Here is a 23,318-nt window from a genome sequence, read left to right as displayed (position 1 = left end):
CCCACCAGGCAGGCTCTGATGCTAGATTACTGACATAAGTATTTTGAAAAACAAAAAACCCAGGGTTGACCTCAGCAGGAAATTTGGTGACAGCTTCCTCATGTATGTGCACAGACCTATGTGTCCAATCCAGGGCTATTGTTATCACATGGATCTTAGAACACCCACCTGACTTCACTGGCTCGATATTTGGAGGAAAAGCAGAGGGAGAAGCATCATGAGCCTCCACCAAACTATTTAGGAGTTCGTGTTTTAATGCCTCAGGCCGGTCCATCTCCTCACACCCTATTTCAACATGGGAAGGGCACTTCAGATCCAAATTCTTCCTATGAGTTTTCAAGACACTTGGCTTTGAAAGCATAAACCTCCTCCCTATAATTAATATTTACTACAGAAGTCTAATAATATAGTGAAGACGAAAGTCTCTAGGCATGTGTGGTCAGTGCTAAGCAGGGTGACTCTGCCAGAACATTCGGCAATGTGTTTAAACCTGATGAGTTCACTTGGTATTTTTAAAGTCATTCACAAAAGCACAAAAAGCTTTCCTCTATGTCTTTTAGAGTCCCCTAAAAGCCACCAGGAGGTATCCGGGCACCCTCAGCTGGCACATGCAAAGCTGACCCACTGGCAAGAAAGGGCCACACCCAGATGGCCCAGAAAAGGGGACAGAGCTGGGAAGAGGTGAAATGAGCACTGAGAGTCACATACTGTGGCTTGATTCTATCAGATAATCTGCTAACTTTGTGCCCATGTCTTTGATAGCAAGAATAAAAGGATCCTAGGATTTATGGGAAGGACCTTACAGGACATCTAGTTGAACTTATTTCTACAGAGAAGGAAGCTGAAAAACAGAAAGGATGACTTGCCCGTGGTCACAATAAATGAGAGCGGTGGGGTCTGAGCCCAAGCAGTTGGGCGCAGATCCAGTACTCATTCCAAGCATCCTGCCACAGCACATGCTAATCCCTGAATTGTCACACAATGAGGGGCTCAGGTAGAGAGCCCAAAGGGCTGAGGCCTCCGGATGACTTTAGGGAGGACAAGCAGCCTGAGCTGCTCCTTGGAGAATGAATGGGCAGGATCCAGATGAGAGAACACAAGTGAAGAGGGCACTGGAGGCAGGGACCAGAGCCTAAGCACAGACACCTAGGCGGGAATATACGCAAAACATTCAAGGAAAAGGTCTCCCAAGACCATGACTTTGGCTGGGTTCATTAATATGTCTGTTTTACTGTAGTTGCACTGGCTTTGAATTTTGTTGTCTTTTATTATCTTTGCCAATTTGACAGTTATCAAGGGAAAATCTCACTGTGGTTTTTAATTTGCATTTCTCTGATCACTACAGATTTTTAACCTTTATTTCTCATGTAGCTATTGATAATTTGTATACATTTCAAGTACAGCCTGTTTCTATCCTTGTAGGATATTCCTTGGAAAGGAGCACTCAATTTGAACTCAGAGGACCTAGGCTCAAATCCTAGCTCCACTGTATTTCTGTCACTTTGTAACCTTGAATAAACATCGTTTCTCTTCTCTGGAACCCAGTTTTTCTCATCTGTAAAACGAGGGCTTTAGAAAAGAAAGCCTCTAACATGTCTTGGGACTTGAAGTCAGAAGACCTGGGTCAAATCCTACTTTTGACACTTTCTTAGTAAGCACGGGCAAGTCATTCACAGGGCTCCTCCCTGAGCCTCAGTTTCCATATCTGCAAAAGGGAGACCACAACTGTAGTTGTAACTGCCTACCTTACAGAGCTGTGGAAAGGCTCAAATTAGACAGAGTAAGGAAAACGCTTGGCCTTCTTATAGCCTGACATGATGAGCTTTTACCATTATTCCAGCTATAATTCTCTCATTCCATTGATTATTCTAAATAGCAGCATAGACAACAAAGCTAGAGAAAGAAGTCAAGACTAGACTGCCCTGTGTCTCAATTGCCAAGTTAAAGATTTTGAACTTCATCTGGTGGACAGCGGGAGCTCTTTTCACTCCCTTACCCTCATGGAATAAGGTTTCCACTGTTTGTTCTCAGTCAAGAGAAAACCTGCCGCAGGTGGGAGTGGGGGTGTGGGATGGGAAGGGGCAATAACCCATATCATCTCACCCATCTCCTTGAACTCCTCATTGGTCAATTCCAGCCATGCAGTGTCCATGTCATTGAGGTCATAGCGACACACACTATCTGCCAATGTACGGATGTCTACATAGCCCAATTCTGGTGGTTCCGAGCCCGAGGAGAGGATGTATTTCCTTGGCCTGATGAACATGAGGGCTTTCTCCTCAGACATTACCCTGAGAAACAGAGAGATAAAATTAACTAGCGGGTGAGGAAGCAGTTACCTATTGCTACCTCATAATCCAGCCTAGAAGACACGAGTTACCATTTTGTATGTTCTAGGACATTAAAGATCACCCCCTTACCCTCTTGAAGGCATTGAAGCCTGCACACCAGCACTGCACAAGTTGCCCCCCACACACACTTTAGAATCCAGTACAACAAGCTTCAAAAGTCCTAACTCGGAAACAACCTCACTAGGTGACCACGGAAAAGTTATGGAACTTCTGAGTGCACCCAAGCAATTCCTTTTACACTGTAATTATAGGTGATGGCTGATCTTCAGCAGATGAGGGAGTTTCTACACCAGAAGCCCAAAGTAGTGGATGGAACTGAACTGGAATCAGGAAAACCTGGGTTTGAATGTGCTACATTACCTTGAGCAAATAATTTCATTTCTTTGAGTCTCAGTTTCCTCATCTGTTATATGGATAAAATAATAGTATTCACCCCAATGAGAGGTTAAGGAGTTCAAATGAGATATCTAAAATGTTTAGCAAGCTTTAAAAAAAAGCCCTATGTGAATGTTTGCTGCTGCTGCTACTACCCCTGCTACATCTACTACTATTACTATTACTACCACCACCACCACTACCACTACTGCTACTACTGCCGCTACTACTACTGCGATACCACCAGTCTGGATCAAAAAGAAATGTCATCCTAATTTAAAACCAAGCTCATAGGTAGTTGAGGTTGCCAAACCAGAAACAAAAGCATAAGGAAACCTGGGCTACGAGATTCCTCCTCCATCTGCCTCTGACATTACCAGTGGCTGTAGTGCCTCCCCCTGTACCTCCTCTTCCTTCCCTCCTCTTCTCAGCCCACCCCCCAACATTCCTTCCTCATATACAGCTACAGCTATGACGCCACCAAATCTCAGAGAAACACTGAACCCTGAGTTTCAGAAGATCAAAGGGAAACTCTAAATGCATTCTTATGAATCATGCCTGTCCCTGTCAGGATCCATGAGAACAAGTCTGTCTTACTAAGTAGGACACCAGGTTTTTGGGCATGGTGCAGAAAGCTGCAGCAGCCTGGCACAAGCGATAAGTTCAAAGGATAAAAGCCACGAAGACCTGGAAGAATATTGGAAAGCCAGAGAGGAAGGAAACTGGCAACTCAGATACGGAAAAAAATAACATCCCAGTAACTGGTACTTGCAATATGATGTGACAGTCAAGTACGAGAGAGATGGCAAGATCTCATCTGGGAATCCCTGAAGGACATCATGTGAGCTCCTCTCGTCTTTAAGATGGAACTTGCCCGACTGCATCAGGAAGTCCCACACACATACTGGATTCCCAATAAACGTTTGTTGGGAAGAAAAACAGATCTCCTCAATGGCTGGACATGACTCCAGAGCATTCCCAACAGAAGGCAGGGAGTTGATCAGTTAGGCTCCAACGAGAGTCCAAACAAAAGCCAAAGTCTCTACAAGATTGCTGAATACGGAGTTCAAAGTCTTCTATGTGCCAGGCCCTGTGCTGGCTAAGCACTGGGGAAAGTCAGCTATGCTCTCCAGACCAGGAGATCTTAGACTGAAAGTCAGACAAGATCATCACTTCACAGATAAACCAGAAAAGTTAAGAAATCTGCCTAATACCACACAAGCAGAAAGTAGAAACTGAAGGCAGAGCTTCTCATTCCAACAGTAGCTGTCTTTTCACTTTCCTCCACTGCCTCAATTTTGTCATCCATTACATAGGAGTGGGGGGTAAATGGGTCAGGGAGGGGAGGCCTGACTAGAGGACCTCTATAGCCTCTTGCAACTCCAAATTTATGATCCTTAGCTGATACGTTTTTAGCCATTTGGTCCAATGCCCCCAAGTTCCCCAAAACATCCTGTGGATGTATTTCCCTAAATTCTAACAGTATCTACATTCATAGAGCAGGTTTTGTCCACATCATACTGTAAGATGGTTAAACTGGAGGGATACATTTCAGACACACAGAACGACAGCTTGTTGTTGCAATGAACTTCATACACCACAGAGTCCAACCTGTACAAGAAAAAGAATCCCTACTATAACCTATCCAACCAGTGGTTATTCAGCCTTTGCCTAAGTACTTCCAGTAAGGAGGAAACTCCAGTGCCTCCCATGGCAGCTCATTTTCCTTTTAAATACTGCTAATCATTACAACATTTCGCTGATATAAAGTTTTGATTTAACTCTTTTCAGCTTCCAAACACTGCTCTTGGTTCTTCCTCCTGGCATCAAGCAGAAAAACTCTACTATTCTTTTTTCAGACCCCTGTTCAAAATCAGGTTAAAAACAAATGAATGAATGAATGAATGAATGAATGAATGAATAAATGTCCCTCGGCCCACAATTCCTAAACTGGGGCATGGAACACCTGGCTGGGAACTTGTTTAGGTGACGGTTTTATGATACATAAGTCTGTCCTCTGTTGCCCCAAAGAATGAGACACAATCATGAATGATCACTGAGGGCTTTACTTTCTAGTCCTCTTTTAGGATCCTAGACTGTAAACCCCTCAAAGGGGACCGAGCTCGTGCTGTTTAGCCTTTTAAATAGGCTAATGGAGGGTAATGAGATCTACTCTAGCAGCTCTGTGGTCTTACAGATGTGTGTATCAAGGGGGCCTTAATCGCAACCCATTCAACTCTATCCACATTGAGCTCAAGTAATCCAAGAATGAAACCCTTCACTCCAGGTGGCAGAAATACTGTATTAGCAGGAGGGGTGAGGAGTGGAGACTGGGGGAGCTGGAAGGGTGGTTAAGAAACATTTATTAAGTACCCAATGTCTGTCTGCAAGGCATCACAGATGAAGCTACAACATCAAAAAAATAAGTATTTATTCTCAAAGTGTTTACAATTTAAAAGGGAATTTAAGAAGTTGTACACAAGAAAGCATGATGGGAGGGAGTTCCTGATAAAAAGGGAAAAAAGGTCCCCAGAAAATGTTATAAGAAAATTGGATCATATTCACTTTTGACGTGAGGGGTTATAGAGGGAACAGAGAGAGACAAAATGAGACAGGAGGCTGGTGAGAGAGATAGACAGACAGACTGAAATGATTACACTTACTACATGCCAGGCCCTGTGCTGAGTGCTAGGAACACTTCAAATAAGTAAGTTAACCCTTGCACTCAAGTTTACATTTGAATGCAGGAAAGACAATACATAAAGACGAGCTGGGTATCCAGGAGAAAGGGTTACCACCTAGGGATAAGAGAAGGTTTCCAGGAAGAGATGAACCTAAACTGAGGTTTACCTCAGCTGAATGGATGGCCTTAAAGTTCAGCCTCAAGAGTGTGTCTTATCCTACAGACCAGTAGTCCCCAACCTTTTTAGAGAGTATAAAAACCCTTTTCAGATCAAACAGTCTCACAAAACCCACCACACAACAGTCCTTTACTTTACCCAGAGGTTACGATAAGGTAAAGCACAAGTCAGGAGTAGACAAGGGAAAGACTATGATCTTAGAGGTCAACAGTCTCCAGAATCTTACAAGTGGAGTCATCTCCTAGCAATGGCCAAGTCTCAGGTTGCTACCTCAGAGGGCCACTATTACTGAGGAGGGATGAAGGTCATTTCGAGGCAATGAGGAGCCACGTGGTCAAGGCAGAATTATGTATCCACATCATGAGGAAGGAAGTCAACTAAGAACTGGATAGAGAAACTGAGCACTTACTGAGCAGCGGAAGAGTGAGGGTCCTTCTCTCATCGGGGACAATGAAGTACTAAGGAAGGAATCCTAGACTTGCATTCAAAGGGCCTGCTTTGAATTGGCTCAAACTGCAGCTCTGCCATTTACTAGCTGTACAACTTTGAATAAGTCACTTCACCTCATGTGTAAAATGAGGGGCATTGATTCAATGGCTTCTCAGGTTCTTTCTATAAGATTGGTACCATGGTTCTTTGCAGAGTGAGTCAGAGAGTATGAATCTCCACTTAAATGGGTAATGAATGTATGAATAAGTAAGCCAAGACAAAGAACCAGTGTGTTAAGGTTTTACCTTGTTATTATCACTAATAGGTGAACTTAATAAATCACTTTTCTTTCACACCCAGGTTTTCCCCTCTCCACCTCCCACATCAATCCCTCAGCTTTCTCACATCTGTCTACCTCTGAAGGTTGGGTAAACCAGGGCAAAAATCAAAGAGATCTCCCACATCAGACATGAAAACCAGACTGTCTTCCATTCCTGAAATTTCCTCCCTGTCAAGGTCCTTCATATTTCCACCCTCGAATGAGAATCAGTAATGGAATATAGGAACTTAAGTTTAGATAGACCTGGAAAAGACCTCAGAGATCCTCTAGTACATTCTCTTCATTTAATAATGATCTAAGTCCCAAAAGGTTTGCCCAAGTTCACACATGGAGGAAAGAGGCAGAGCAGGAATTCACAACCAGGTCCCATCTCCAAATCTAGTGCTCTTTCCACAGTACAACATGGCAAGCAACTGAAAGAATGTATAGGGAGCTCCTGAAAGGCACTGCCTCTATCAATGCTCCTCAGCCCCTTCACTGCAATTTACAGTGTTAAAGAAAATCTTTGCAGTAAGTTTTTTTAATAAAAGTCTCATTTCTAAGATATACAGAAAACAAATTCAAATTTATAAGAATAAAAGCTGATCCCCCAATTGATAAATGGTCAAAAGATGTGAATCAGCACTTTTCAGAGGAAGAAATCCAAGTTATCAATAGTCATTTGAAAAGAATGTATTTAAATCACTACTAAGAAATGCATCCATGAGGCTGGCAAAGAGAACAACAAAGTAAAATGGCAAATGCTGGAGGGGCTTCGAGAAAATAGGTACATTAGCACACGGCTGGTGGAAATGTGACCTGGTTCAACAATTCTGGAAAGCAATCTGGAGCTAGGTCCCAAAAGTTATTAACTATGTATACTCTTCAACCCAGCAATACCAAAATTAAGTCTATACTTCAAAAAGATAAAGAAAAGGATCCAGATCTACAAAAAAGATTTATGGTGGTTATTTCTGTGGTCACAAAGAAAAGGAAACTAACAGGGTGGCCAACTGCGGAATGGCTGAGCAAATTACAACATATATGTGTATACGTGTGTGTGTATGTATACATGTGTATACATGTGTGTGTATGTGTGTATGTATGCATGCATGTACGTATGTGTATATGTGTGTGTTATGTGTGTATGCATGTGTATACGTGTGTGTATGTGTATGTATGCATGTGTGTACGTATGTGTATACGTGTGTGTATGTATGTGTACATGTGTATACGTATGTGTATACGTGTGTGTATGTATGCATGTGTATACGTATGTGTATATGTGTGTGTATGTGTGTATGCATACATGTGTATACGTATGTGTATACGTGTGTGTATGTGCATATGTATGCATGTGTATACGTATGTGTATACGTGTGTGTATGTGTATGTATACATGTGTATACGTATGTGTGTGTATGTATGCATGTGTATACGTGTGTGTGTATGTATGTATACATGTGTGTACGTATGTGTATGTGTGTATGTATGCATGTGTATACGTATGTGTATATGTGTGTACGTATGTGTATGTGTGTGTATGTATGCATGTGTATACGTATGTGTATATGTGTATGTGTGTATGTATGCATGTGTATACGTATGTGTATACGTGTGTGTGTGTGTGTGCGTATGTATGCATGTGTATACGTATGTATAGATAACTACGTATTTATTACACACACTGCTTTATGTTATAGAATATGTTTTCTATATACATGTGTGCGTATACATAATACATACATACATATATACGTATATTTAAACATAATGCAACAGAATACTATTGTGCTATAAGAAATGAGGAAGGTTACAGTTCCAGAGAAACCTGGGAAGACTTCTATGAGCTGATGTAGAGTGGAGCGAGATCAACCAGAAGAACAATTTATACATTATTGTCAAGAAAATTTTTAGAGACTTTAGAACTCTGATCAATGTGACTAACCACGATTCTGTGGGACTCAAGATGGTACTATGTATGATACTATAACCTCCTGACAAAGAACTGAGGAACCTAGAATGAAAACTGAGACATTATTTTCTACATTCTCACCCAAGGGAGGAATTCGTTCTGTTTGACACTACATGTTTGCAACAGGGATTTTGTTTTTCTTTCTTTCAAGGAGGGAAGGGGAATGGGGAGTAAAAGGGGAAGTAAGATGATTTTCTTTGACTGAAAGAAATACAACTTAATTTGAAAAAATAAGCTTCCCTCCTCTTAAAAAAAAAAGTTCCTAAAAGACAGAAATCCTAGACAGGAACAGCTGGAAAATCCAGTCCAAAGGACAATGAAACTTAGCAGAATGGGTTCCCTGTGCCCTGAAGTGTATACCTACTGTATTTTGCTTTTACTTATATACTTATGTACAATCAGTACTCTAAAATTACGTACTATGGTTCTTAGAACTAGAACTCTCCAGTACATATGTAGGTGAGGAAGGGGAGGGTGGGGGAAAAGAAGGTATTTTTTATGGTGTGTATGTTTCTACCTTGCCACAGGTTCTGGTATGGTCCCTGGGCTCACTGGCACCTGGACCCCCTTCTCCCACTCTTGCCTCCAAGGATCTGCCAACACATAGTATTCATCTGGGTTCAGCTGGTAGGAGTCATGAAGCTTCATGGCTGTGATCAGGTCTGTCCTGAACACCTGCGAAGGGAGAAAAAGGAACGCTGACATTTGATATTCATATTTCCTGTTCACAGGAGCTTCTAGCTCCAAGGAGACCATGCAGGTGACAAGGTCTCTGTAGCCACATGAAAACAACCTGACCTATTCCAGGAGAGACTTGAAGCTTGACACCCATTCAGCTCTGCTCAGGCCAGCCAGGAGGGAAGTGGGGAAACCTAGCAACTGTGCTCAGAACTCACTGATCCCTTGGCTCTCCCTTTATTCCACAGCCTCCCCCTGCACAAACACAGCAGTGTGTCTGGAGGAACACACAGACAGCCTTCACTTCCTAAAATTAGGACTCCCCATTTGTTCTGAGGAATTCAGGGAAAACATGCAACTGGAAATCCCTGGGGGAAGGTCATTAAATTAAGGATATTCTCTTGGCAAATGTTTAAAAAGCTAAAATTCACTGGAAAGCTCAAAGTAACACCTCTCCAAACTTTGGAATCCTGAGTGCCCCCTACAGCCTCAGCCTCTACTCTCAAGTTAGTCACTCCTCAACACCTACTGGTATAGTCCCAACATGCTGACTGTCTACCAGCTCCAGGGCCTGCCTGCCTATCTATCTATCTATCTATCTATCTATCTATCTATCTATCTATCTATCTATCTATCATCTGCCTATCTACCTATATGTCTATCATTTATCAATCCACCTACCCATACATCCACCTACCTACATAGCTACCTACCTATCCATCCATCCAATTATCTGTCTCCATCTACCAACCTACCTACCTACATACATACCTACATCTATCCATCCACCTACCTACTTACCTATCCATCCAGCTACCTATCCATCCATCTATCTATCAATCTAGCCTCAGACACTTAATAGCTTTATAAATCTAGATAATTAACATCCTTTCTGAGTGTGTATAACAGCACCTCACTCACAAAACTGTTTCCAGGACCAAATGAGAGCACATGTGTAAAGCACTCTGAAAACCTCATCAGCTCACGAGCAATCCCAGGATAAATGGTCAGGCAAAATTTAGTGTCAGCTGGGACTAGGAAGGAATCTAGCTCTGGAAACTCCATCGCAAGGGAGGTTAGACATGACAGTCTCCCCACTCCCAGAGCTATAGCTTGCCTTGGCACTACCATGATAAATCAGAGACAAAATCTGCTGAGTCACATACTTTCCTCTGGCATACCTTTTCTCTGTGAGGCAGGGGATGCATGGGAAAAACCTAAAGAGCCCAGAGAAGTATTTGACCAAAGTAAAACAAAACCACAAGAGTAGCAAGGGTGCCCCCCTGCCAAGAGAGCTCCTGCACTTCCCAGCTCAGGCCAAAGGAAAAGAGACACAGGAAGCCCAACACTTCAACAACAGCTCACTCATCCATCTGGGGCACTGAAAATAAACAAGATCTGACCCTTGACCCTGAGCAAAACAGCAGCAGCAGAGGCAGGAGGGCAAAATCTTCTTCCCACTGGTGCCCCTGAGCTACGGGCCTGCTTCCCTCCCAACGATCCCTGTGGTTCCTGGTGCTAGCGCTGCCTTCCAAAGGCCCGTGCAGAAGCTCTGACCTTGGCAATGAGATTGGCCAGAAGCCACATTTGGCTCCAGAGGAAGGCATGCATCTGTAAACTCCACTCTCTGTTTACACAAGTCCCAAGTCACAATGCAGGACTCTCTGCTTGGGACAAGGAGTGCACTTTCTTAGGCTTCTCCAAGTCCACATCAAGCACATGCTAACGGCTCCAGAGCTGACCCATTTCCAAGGACTTGTTTTGTCCCAGAACAAACAAAGTTCACCAGAATAAAAGGTGAAGGTAACATTCCAAAAAAGGAAGAAAGAAATGAAAAAAAGCCCCCTCCCTTTCCTCTTTCATCCCCCAGACCCACCCCAATGCTACCACTCACTCCCAAAATGCCAACATCAAACTGAGAAGCAGCCACCAGCTGTCTACAGAAGCATCACAGGGTGAGGTAACAGGTGAGGGAAGCAGTGCACATGCCCCAGTGCATTGGGCAGTTGCCTGAGCTCACCCTAGCCCCCACACAGAGCAGCTGATGAACAGTTTCCCACCTCCATCCGTTTGCAGGCAAAAATTACACTTTAGGTAAGTCCTGTGGACTCACTACAGGTGCCCCAACTACGTGGAAGGAGAGAAAGTTGTGGAGGAGTTTGACTAAAGGGAGGAGGGAAACCAAATTTAAATAATGAAGGTGAGAAGGATGAAGGAGGCCACCTCTATCCATACATTCCCCTCACCCCAAAAGGGTAGGACAAAAAGGTAGCAATTAAGAAAAGAAAGAGCTACTTCCATACTCATGAGTGGTCAGCATAAATATTTTAGGTGGGCAATGATTTAAGGTAAGGACTTAACTGGGAAGGAAGCAGTAGCGTAATTGGATTTTGACTAGAAACTTGCCCACAGAGAAGGTTTTTGCCCAAGTGCCTTAGGCCCACTGCCATGCTGCTTGACTCTGGAGCCCCACTCCACATTCTGCTGTGCCCTCTGGCACAGGAATAATGCCATTTCCTAAAATCGTGGTCCCTGGGGCACTGGAATTTCAATCCATCAAAAGCTAACTCATTCATTCCCCCTCATTTTTCAGTGAAATAAAACAAACAGGAGGAGTGAGGTCTGGTGCAACAGTTAAGGAAAAGGAGAAGGAAGGAAAGAAGGAAGGAGAGGAGTAAGGGAGAGAATTACAAACATAAGCACTAGAAAAGGTTCAGAACAAAAGGAAGGAAAGGGACCCCAGAGGGCCACACCAGAACCATGGGGCCAATACCAATCAATGATGGGAACAGGAAGGCTTCATGCCCCTCAGATCTCTCTGCTGAGGGCCAGCAGCTCCTACACGTTTTCCCACAATTCTAAAGGAAGGATATTTTCCTTCTCTAGGAGAACTCACTGAACTCCTCATCCCCTCGACAATCCAACCCACCGAGTTTCCCCAGTATTTCCCATGCAAGTTCTTGGAGTGACGGGGCAAGCTGGAGGAAAACTAAGTATCCCTCTGAGAGATCTGCCTTCACCTTCCGTCTCTCAATGGTTGTCGTGGCTTTTGAGCCTGTTCTGTTTAGAGGAATCTGAAAGACTTCTCAAGGAATTTGCCCCCATGTCTCCCTGGCACAGAGAGACTCGCTTTGAAAAATGCCAAAGATCAAGGCCCGTTTCCTTCCTTGGTTCACATTCCTCAAAGCACTGCAGAACAGCAGACTGCTAAGTCCTTAGCAAACATCAAGGCCAGCAGCAGTGAGGGCTATGGAATGCACCTACAAACCAGTATTTACCAAAAGGGAAGGAAGACAGGACACAGGGGGTCAGGGGGAGGAGAATGGAGGACGGGAAGGGGAAAAGAGAGAACCTTGAAAACAATTCCCAAAACAAAAACTGTTCAAAATGACATTGGGTTGGTGCCAAAGAAGCCAAAAAGTCAGGGCTAAAACTAACTTGAGGCTGGCAGTGACTGTAGCAGCTGCTGAAATCCCTGATCTCCTGGCCAGAGGGAAAGTTGCTGGGTGCCAGCTGAGACGGAGCAGGAAAGGAAAGAAAATAGAATTAGGAAGAAATGCACTCAATAACCGATGTGTGCACATGTGTGCACGTGTGTGTGCGTGCACACGTGTGTTTGCTTCCCAGAGACTGCAAAATCTGATGCAATTCAGGAAATACCTCGGAGGGCTTTCGGTCTTCATGTCTGGAACATGAGTTTCTCCTGTGTCGTGATCTGGACTGCTGGGACCAGGTCGTAGATAAGCCTGAAGGTACAAAAATCCAAACGGGAGCAATGAGAACCTGTACCAACTGCTCCCCATCCTTAGAGCCCCCGTGCAGGGCCTGCGCTTGACCTCCCTGATGCCTTTCCTGCCCACCCCCCGGTGCTCCATACACATGCCTACCAGCAGGTCGGCCAAAAATCCTCTTTCTCTCAACAATCAGCCATTGTTTTGAGTTTTCCTAATTTAAGTGACCTGGAGATGAGGGCCCCGGAGGTACTTTAGGTCAGGACCTTCAGAAGGGAACTGTAGTTTCTATAAGTTTCCAAGGATACAACTCAATTCAACAAGTATATCCAGGATGTCCCAAAGGTCTTAATGTAGTTTATCCATTTTGTGCGTGTGTGTATATAGACACCTATATACTGTGTGTACACATATACACGCAGTATATAGTATGGTATGTGTACATTTATAATGTATATATGGTACTTATATATAGTATATTCTAGGTCACATGATTACGTATGTATGTGTAGAAGCCTATATATGTGCAGACAGACATGGACATGCGTAGTTATGAGAAAGGTCTCATAGGACACAGTTCCATTCAACATATATATACACACACACACACACACATACATATGCACGTTTCTATACATATTCATGCCTACGTATCTATCTCCTACCACATGGCTGGCACAGGATCACAGAACCAGTCAGAAGACACCTCAGAGGCTATCTGGTACAAGCCCCTCATTTTACAAATGGGAAACCTAAGAACAAGAGCTGTTAATGTCTGTGCTCAAGGTCCCCAATTTTTCAAGAGGCAGATGAGAAACAGAATCCATTGTAGATTCCAAACGTAGCACTCCTTCTACCATTCCTCCGAGATGCCTCCCAATCAGGCCTCCATGCTTCTGGTCCTTCATCCAGCCAGGGCTACCCTGACCAGTCACACTGGGCATTTTCAAATGGGGTGAGAATGTCTGTCTGGATACAGATACGTACGATATCCATATGTACGATATGTATGATATGTAGAGGTGAGAGTAACTGTCAACACTTTCATTACCTCCTCTACTTCCCTCAACACAGAACATCCCCCTCTGCGCAGGTGGCTCTCTTTCCTTGATACAGGTGATAGCTCTCTCCAAGCAAACAGCTGGGTGAGGTTATTAAGTGGTGAGAAGTCAAACTAAGTTACTTACCAAACAGGGAGTGACAGGTGTCACCCCAGCCAAAGGTCGAAATAAAGATGTAGGCAATGCATTATAGAAGCCAGGTACATAAGAGGTGCAAAAGATATAAATGGCAAAAAACCCAAAAAACAAACAAAAAAATCGTTCCTGACTTCCATGAGCTGACATTCCCCTGGGACAGAACACATCCATGCAGAGCCAAAAGAGACAGCTCCATCAGCTGACAAAAAGTCACTGAAGTCCAGAAAGGCTAGGCACTTGCCACCCCACACACGGCCCCACAGCAGGTAACCTGCAAAAGGACGGGTTTAATTTCCAGGCCTCTAACTCCAGGTCAGCCCAGCACACCTTCCACTGTATACCATGCTGCCCTTCAGCTAACAGCTCCATGTCACTTAGTGAGAAGGAAAAAATATTTTATTCCACTTGCAGGAATGCTTTTTAAGTGCGTTGTATCACTGTGAGTAGTTGTACCAAGAATTATTATCCCCACCCTATCCCTAAAATATAAAATCCAAACAGAATAAAAATAAACACTTGGCTTTCACTAGAACAGGCCACCACAGACCCATTCTGGGAGATTCTGTAAAGCTTGAATATAATAAGCAACCACCCTTTGGACTGTGGCCTTTTAGATCCCTTTCTCAGCTTGCTTTCTACTAGAACATCAACCTGGCCTTGCAGCCCTGGTACCCCTTTCCTCCTCTCCTCCTTTCTCCATTCTGCAGGGGCTTCTTTCTGATAACACGCCTGCATCTTCTCCTGAGTGTGACAGAATCACAGATCTGGAGTATGCCTCCCCAGTAGTTCAATGACCAGGTCACACTGGAAGTTAAGAGCTGAGCTGAGTCTCAAACCCTGCTTTTCTGACTGCAAATCCAACGCACTTTCCATTTCACCATGGGAAACGGTGGGAGTGCCTGAGCAAGCCCTGGACGACGGGCAGGCCCCCAGGATGAAGATGTACAGGTGGGTTGTAATTTAAACCATTTCCAGGGGGGTAAGGGAGGATAGAGTATCAGAGGGGATATGAAAGAAATAATGAATTTCAGGAATGAAATAACAGCTCCACCGAAAAGTATTTAAGTTCCAGCAAAGCAGGGTAGCCCAAGAAAAGACACAAGCCCTGTAGAAGAGATTTCTGGCAACCAGGGGCAGCAGTGGATTGAGAGCTAGACCTGCAGTCTGAAAGACCCGAGTTCAAACACAGGCTATGTGTGACCCTGGCCATGTTACTTGTCTCTTCTCTGCCCTAGTTTCTGCCTCTGTAAAATGGGGATGAAAATAGCACCTGACAGTGTTGTTGTAAAGATTAAATGAGATAATATTTGTAAAGTTCTCTGCAAACCTCAATGCATTAACTACATGTCAGATGATTTGGAGGCTCAAGGAGTGTCCCTCTGCAGCAGTCTACTTTAGGAGCTTAGAATTTAAATGAGTGGACTCCCCCTTCTTTGCCTCCCCTAAACCCCTTCTACCTGGGGGAGAGGTAAAGGGAAACCAGCCTCTTCCCTTGTCTCTAATGTTCCGATGACTGGCTCTTCCCCAGTTTCCTTAGTCACTGACCTAAGCAGTCATTTGTGGTTCCTCTCCCAAAATAATAAATAGTGGGAGTTAAAGAAAGAGGGGGCAGAGGTCCTCAGTGAAATGACTTAGCCCAACATGAAATAAACTGATACCACCACTCTGCCAGACAAAATAACTTGTTACCCAAAACAAGAAACCATTATCAGCACTCAGGCGCCAGGGCCTGGGACGTGAATGAGCAAAGTATCCACAGAACTTGGAAAAGCCATAAAAAATTAAAACATAGACTCCCTTCCTTCTGCCAGGTGGAGCCATACACCGTCATTTCAAAGACCCCCTCAGCATCTCATTCCAGCCTTTAGTGGATATAAAGAGTCCTATCCCTTCCTTATCCCACTCACCTGGAAGTGATCGTCAAATACTGGATGGCCATTTAATGAAATCTTTTCTGTCTACTGGGAAGGTAAAACTTCCTCTATGTATAACTGAAATGGCAATTACTGTTTGATTTCTAAAATCATTCCTTGACCGGATCTTCTAAAATTCTTAGAAAAGTCTGTTAATGTTCCTTCTTTGAAAGAGATAGAAGCTAGAATAAGTGGAAAGCTATAAACTAAGACAGAATCAACTAACTTATATTCAGATCTCATCTCCACAATTTACTATTTGTGTAACCTCAGTCGGGCAAGTCACTACCTTTCTGGGTGACACCAGGTCTCAGTTTCCCCCTGGAGAAAATGATAAGGCTGGAGTAGAAGATTTCTAAAGTACATTACATACACTCAGGGATGACTCCACATTAGATCATTCAAAGCTCAAGACTGAAATATGAATGAAAGCAACTACCCTTTCTAAGTTTCACCCCAGGTAAATACAAGAAAAGGAATAACACAGAGAAGTTGAACGCAGCAGGACATCTGGCTACTGAGGTAGCACACAAGTTAAAAAGATGACTGGCACTATCCTCTTAGGCCACGGCCAGTAGCCTTTCTCAAAAAATATCTTCTTTCACTTAGAATCACTGTAGCCTGAGAACAAGATATGGGTTAAATGAGGCTAGGAAGTAAAAAGGGCCAGAAGGGCTATATTCAGACATACCAGATGAGTAAAGAAAAAAAAAACACCATACATCTACACACACACACACACACACACACACACACACACACACACACACACAGCGCTAGAGACAGATCCCACTCTAAACAAGCATCTTTGCACTGCTCGTACACCCTGGTGATTCCCAGCCTTGCTTCTGTGACAGTGCTTCTAATTATCTCACAGGCTGTCATGAAATTCTCAAAACATTTTCAACACAAAATTAATTTTGATTCGCTGGAACTAGAAACACACAATCACAACAAAAAACCCAACAACGTGCCTTGTAGCACATTGTTAAGATTGCTGGGGAGATCAAGTGAACATCGGCAGGGTGTTGCATCTCTCCAAACCCTGGGAATCCTTGACTTCGCTTCGGACATATCACCAGCCACTTCTTACTTCTAAATCCCAGGCTAAGATGGTGAAGCAGGGTGGGCTTCCCATCTTGGCTCTGCCTGTGCAGTACTGACATTCTGTGATGACAAACTGAATTGGGAGATCAACACAGAAGAAATAAGGCCTTGCTTTAGTTTCTATCTGCTGCCAGGAGTGGAGTGAGAGACTCAGAAATTTGGGTACAGATGTCTGAAATTGTGTTATCAGCTGTTTGTGATAAAGTGGGTTATGTGCTGGTCTGAAGTTCCAGTAACAACTTTAAATATATTCAGAGCCTGGCAATTTACGAAGGCACATGGTACTGACAGCAGCTTCCTAAGCCAGTCCTTGGAAGGAAGATCCCAACTTCTGTATAGGCTCAAGGGACAGATGGGTGGGGAGGCTTCTGCACTGCTTCCTCCTTCCTCTTCCATGGGTGCTTCAGAGGATATCCTAACAAGAGGCTGGAACAGGTGAGACTCACAGATAAAGAAATCTTTGAGACTCAGACTGTGAGTCTCTCACAGCCTATCTACGTAGGCCCAGGGCCTACCCCGTGACTTGGATTTTAATAAATACCTACTGATTGGAAGGTGAGAGCTGGGAGAGACCTGAGAGATCCTCTAGAACCAACCACTTCATCTTCCATAGGAAAATATGAAGACCCAGAGAGATGTTGTTCCTTTCCAAATGTCCTACAACTACTAAGTACCAAAGGACTACTCTCCAAATTCCCTCTCCTCACAATCCATTTGGAGAGCTACACCAAGGAAGAGAAAAAGGAAACTAAAATTCTTGTTATTATTGTTATTGGCACAAGTGTAACACAATGCAATCCATACCCAACGACCCTTGGGGTGTGAGGTTTTCACAGGATCCGAGATCCAGCACTGGAAGTGACCAGAGACCAGCTAGCCCAATCTTCTCATTTGATATTCGAGGGCACTAAGCACCATAGAGGTCAGGTAACTGGAATTACGCCTGCAAATGCTACTAAGCATTATAGAGGCATTTAAACTAATATCCACTGACTCCAGCACCTGCGGCAGCTCCCGCCATGTGGAAAAAAGCTCAAATATTTTCATCAATATGGTTCAAAACCTTTTTTTTATTTTTTTAAACACAGACAATAGATGGACAGACAACGATGGATTGAGATTGGCATGAGCAGAGGGCAGACAGACTGAGGGGCTCACAGATCTCATGGAGTCTTAAATAAGAAAGGGATTCCAAGAAAACAGACAAGAAATGTTTATGTTTTAAACTCCTTAGCCTCCATTCCTCAAATGTTTCCGTCTTCTTCCTTCAGATGCAGAGACCCTGCCTCATGGCAGCCAGCATCACAGGCCTCTTCTTGGGAAATGAGTTCATGGATTTTGTCACATCTGTGCCAGAAACAGCTAGAGCACAAGAAGGCACCATTTCCACTGCCAAACTGAAGCTGCCCAACTGGTCTGATAGCAAACAACCTTAGGGCTGGGCCTTCCATGGTTTCATGGACACCAAGCAGCCACGTATATGGTCAGTCTTTCTCAGACCAAAGCCTCCCACACAACCCTTCATAAGAAATCCCTAATGCTAATCAAGAATCCAGGAAAGTCACTGGATTAGAAGCCTTAGATTCCCTTGTCCATTCACCAAGAATTCTCAGGAAGAAAAGAGAAGTGTATCAGGGAGGCTACATGATGCAGCAGAATTTGGGAGTCACAGAGCCAGGGTTCAAATCCGGACTGTTGCATACTGCCTATGTAGCCTTTAGTAAGCCATTTCAACTCCCTCAGTTTATAGATGATACTGTTCAGCTACTTCAATCTTGTTTCACTTCCTCATGATCCCATTTGGGGTTTTCTTGGCAAAGCTACTGGAGTGGTTTGCCATTTCCTTCTTTAGCTCATTTTACCAAAGTGGAAACTGAGGCAAACAGGGTCTATAAACTGAACTTTGAACTAAATGCCTTTAAGGGTGGTCTCCCTCTCAATCTCTGACCCCTCTTCCAATATTCCATCAATAGCCTAATTAGAGAGTCTGGCCTGGGTGGACTCACCTCCACCCCTTAACATTCCTAGTCTCCTTCACAGATCACCTCAAATATCACTTTCTACATGAGACCTTTCTTGACCATCTGCTAGCACTCTCCCTCACAAAATCACCTTGTATTCATTTTATGTATGCCTAGAGGTGGACATGCTATTCCCTAAGGACAGGCACTGTATTCCCAGTGCCTAGCACACAGTAGGGGCTCATTGGTCAGTTCCTGATGGGTAAATGGAGGTAAGAGAGTTGATGCCAGGCATACAGTCGAGGGAAGGGAGGGAACAATGACTGTCAGAAAAGGACAAAAGCAAAGTTAATATGAAAAGTGGAAGCGTAAGTATTTAAGTCAAGAACGTCTTTTCAAGGAGAGGATGTAAGTGGAAGGAGGCACTGGAGATTCAGCTTGCTGGAGAGAATTATATACTTCAAGCTAGGAAAGATCTAAGATATCACCTAGTTCAAGGCTCTCATTCACAGAGAAAGAAAGTCAGAACAAAGAATTGACTTGGCTGTGTTGTAAGAACCAGAGTGGGGTTTGTGAACCCAGACCCTGAGGTCAAAGGCAAGGAGGATTCTTGCTAGCAGAACACACTGCCTCCCAAGAGGGCAGCAGCATGGGGCAAGGAGTTCTACTAATGGACACCTAAATAGACAGATTACAAATCACATTAGTGCCCGTGAAATTCAATTCAGCCAATATTTATCAGGCACCTCTTAAGAACAAATGCCATGCTCGGTGCTCAGGGAGATGGGGGTGGAGGGGAAGAAGAAAAGGGAAAAAATTAATCAAAAACCCCTGCAATGCTAAACTTCATCTTATTCAACTTCAACAGCTTCATTCAGAGGGAACAGACATATATTATAGAAGAGCATCCCAATCCTGCTACCTGCTAGCACAAAAGGGCACACATGACCTTGGGTAAGTTGGACTTAGGACATCTGAGGCGTCCCTCCGCTCAAAATCTTTGAGCCCATCATCATCTTAGGGAATATCTGTTCATGTGGGGGAGGAGAAGTAAGAAGAGGGAGAAGAAAATCCTAGGAGTCAGAAGCTTCCATCCAGCAAGGTAAGGGTTAATAGCCTGAAGGGGCTGGACCAGATGTTACCTAGAGCTACTGTAATGATAAAGTAGCACTGGCTAAGAGCAGTTAACCAAAGGAGATCAAACTGTTCAGGAGAAATTTAAAAGCATCCAAAAAATTTAGTTAGCTTTAAATAGGATCCTAAGCAGAAAAAAAAATGATGTGGGCCCAACTAAAATCTTCAGTCTCTCTCTAGACTTGATGGTCCTGCAAGGAGCAAGAGGCAGCCTGGGTAATCCCCAAATTCCCCAGCTAGTGCTGAGTCCTCTTCCCCTTCCCCCATCCCGGCCACCTGGAGATACCAACTGGACTGGTTAGAGCTGCCTCTCCTCTCCCTCACACAGCCTGCAGTTCACCAAAGTAAACAAGGCTATATTTAATTAAGCAGAGCTTCCCATACATTCAAATTCTCCAGGAAAGAAATGAAAAACTTGCAAGGTTTGAGGTCTAGGTGTAGAAATGGCTGTCTCTCCTAAGAAGTATGGAGGGAATTCCTACTGCTTGGATGTAGCAACACCACCAGTTCACTACAGGACCCCACTTGCAGGAAGGAAGAGGGACCCTTTTTCACACCTTTCAGGGGCAATTTTTTAAAATTCCTATTTAAATCAGACTTCTTACCATAATGTACTTAGCTATTCCCCAACAAATGAGCATCTACGTTGTTTCCCAGAGGAGGAAAGAGAAGGGCACAGATCCATTCCTCTCAGTAGAGAAAAGGAACCAGAGGTATGGAATGTTGTATCACGTGCTCCATCATTTTGGGATGAGTTTTACTTCCCAAGTTTTTCTGTTACAAAGTAGGATTCATATGGGAGGAGACCGTATACTGTGAAATTGTTCTGATGTCTTAAAATAAAAAAAAAGCTACAGACAAAATATATTCATGGGTTTAAGAAAAAAATCGTACCTCCCTTTAAAGCAGTATACCTACCAAGCTCTCCCCTAGGAAATCTGAGAACAGCCAAATGTTGTTTTCTAGGAAAATAAACCACAAAGGGCTTGTTTCCCTAAGTGATGGAAAGGGACTGAGGGCACTGATTGGTAAGCAGCAGTTCCAAAATGAAACATCTAAGTCCTCTGGGGGGCTCGAGAAGGAACTAAAGGAAGAGCTAACCAACCACTCCGGAGGACTTAACACAAACAGTGCCATGTCCCAGAATGGCAGCAGTGCCTTGGAGTCTACTCAAAGCCAAGCTAAAATGAATGAATTTTCCATGTGCTGCTATACAAATGTGTTTGTACTTCTCACATGGATGCAAACATTCACCAGTGATGCCAGAAGCCAGAGTCCAGTGGTTTAAAAAAGTTACTTCTATGAATGTGTGACCTCCTCAAAGAGAGCACCCCCATCAATGACTGAATAGCCATCCACCCAGGCTTCCTCACCTGGGGTGACTCTTGTCTATAGGCTCCTGTAAGTCCTTCACAGGGAGTCTATTCAGCATACTGAGGGCCTTACCTAAATCTCCTGGATACCAATGGAGATCACAGGCTGTCTGTTCCTTACTTTCATTCTTCTGTGCTTTTCTAAGAAAATAAATCATGTCAGACTTGTTTCCCTAGAGTTGCCAATGAACTGAGGGTACTTAATTTGCAACTAGAAAAATTTAGAAAATGTCCAGGTACATGTAGGTGTCTGATGAAATTCTTCACACCACATTGTGCACTACAGCTAAACTCTCCACAGTCCCCATCAGTCTGGTACTGTGCCGAGTAACGTATAGGAAGTTGATTTGGGATAAAACATTTGCTAAAGATCATATGACCTATATGAATTTAAGAGACTTGAACTATCTGACTGATGCACACTCCAACACAGACTAAGTTTTACACTGCCAAATCAATGTGGATACTGCTTCAACTGGAGATAATCCTATGCCAGACTACTCAGGAAGGCCTGGGGAAAGGACAGCCTTGCTGTCCTCAGCCTGGCCACAACACATCTGAAGTATCCTATTCAGTTCTGTGCATCACCTTTTAGGAAAAACCGCCAAGTCAGAGAGTGTCCAGAGGATACAAAGAAAGGTGGCTGGGATATCTTCAGAAACACAGCATTAAGAATAGGTTGAAGGAACTGGGAATGGTAAGCCCAGAGAAGAGAAAAGTTGAGGAGACACAGGATAGCTGTCTTCAAATATGTGAAGAAGGGTCAGATGGGTTCTGCTGGGACCGAGAGCGGACCAAGAAACAAAAGTTTGGAAGTTCATTTCGGAATAAGAAAAAACCTCCTAAGAATAAATAATCATAATAATCCCATAAATAAATCTCAGAATGAAATGGGCTGTGTCAGGAGGTCTTCAAAAAAGACAGAAAATCTAGTTGTTGGTATGTAGAGAGAAGACTCTTTTTCAGGAATAGGTTAGTCTAGATGGACTCTGAGTGACCTCCCCACTCTGACTATCAGCGAAAGGCAGCTCAAGGTTCTCAGAAATGCAGGTAGCCAGGATGGCAACCTTTCCAACACACCTGATGCTGCAGCGGTATTCCACCAGGTCAGGCCAGAAAATGAAGCATGATATTTCTGACCCAGAACGGCTGTGGCTGAAGCTGTCCCCTTGGGGATCAACTGCCTGCCTTCTCCTTTTCCCAGGCACACTCTGTATAAGGCTGGACACTGGTGCATTGTGAGTTCCATGGCCTAGAGACTCATAAAATGCTATTTTGATGCTGACTGACTGAGCAGGTAAACCTCTCCAGCCAAAACAAGACCTTGGCCATGCTGACCTTCAGACAACACCACACCCTGGCTGTTACTCATTACCAGAGACAACTAGGTGCTAGAATGGATACAGCACTGGACTTGGGAGTCTGGAACACCTGAGTCTGAATCTTGTCTCAGACACTTACAGGCTCTGGGAGCTACTGAACAGGAGCGATGCTTACTCTCTGAGAGCTTCCGTTTCCACGTCCGTAAGATGGGGACAATAACAGCACCTACCTCACAGAAATGTGAAGATAAAATGGGGTAACGTATGTAAAGAGCTTTGCAAACCTTAGAATGCTACAGCTATGGCTATTAATTATTACCTGTGCACTTTTGGAAACATTACTGCCTCTCTCTGGCCTCAGTTTCCTCATCTAGAAAAGGAGAACATTAACTCTGACCTTCTAACTCTATATTGGTGATCCTTTGATCTCCAGGTCTAGATTTGAAATTTTTCCAGTGGGGCAAGGCCTGCGGAGGCTTCTGCTTTGTGGCCATCGGCTTCAAGAGCCCACAGGCAGCGCAGGGCCTTTATGCAGCAGACTTTCTAACTGGTCCTTTCTTGCTGACTTCCTGCTTCCAGGTTGTCTTCTG

General features: G+C 43.9%; 1 protein-coding gene across 11 annotated transcripts in view; it reads right to left on the bottom strand.

Annotated features, from left to right (window-relative positions):
• Nucleotides 1-23,318, bottom strand: part of JADE1 (jade family PHD finger 1) — an 83,802-nt gene that overhangs the window by 33,295 nt on the left and 27,189 nt on the right. For 10 of the 11 annotated variants that reach the window (XM_072620980.1, XM_072620981.1, XM_072620974.1 and 7 more), the window contains exons 3-5: nucleotides 12,649-12,734; nucleotides 8,828-8,985; nucleotides 2,104-2,291 (exon numbers count right to left, since the gene is read on the bottom strand). In XM_072620980.1, the coding sequence (XP_072477081.1) occupies nucleotides 2,104-2,291; nucleotides 8,828-8,985; nucleotides 12,649-12,734 (432 nt within the window). Of the gene's footprint in view, nucleotides 1-2,103; nucleotides 2,292-8,827; nucleotides 8,986-12,426; nucleotides 12,502-12,648; nucleotides 12,735-23,318 lie in introns of all 11 variants that reach the window. The other variant, XM_072620985.1, reaches the window with a different exon arrangement.

This window comes from Notamacropus eugenii, chromosome 6 (assembly GCF_028372415.1).
Source record: "Notamacropus eugenii isolate mMacEug1 chromosome 6, mMacEug1.pri_v2, whole genome shotgun sequence".
Classification (NCBI taxonomy): Eukaryota; Metazoa; Chordata; class Mammalia; order Diprotodontia; family Macropodidae; genus Notamacropus; species Notamacropus eugenii.
This window is presented reverse-complemented; position numbering and strand designations above follow the sequence as displayed.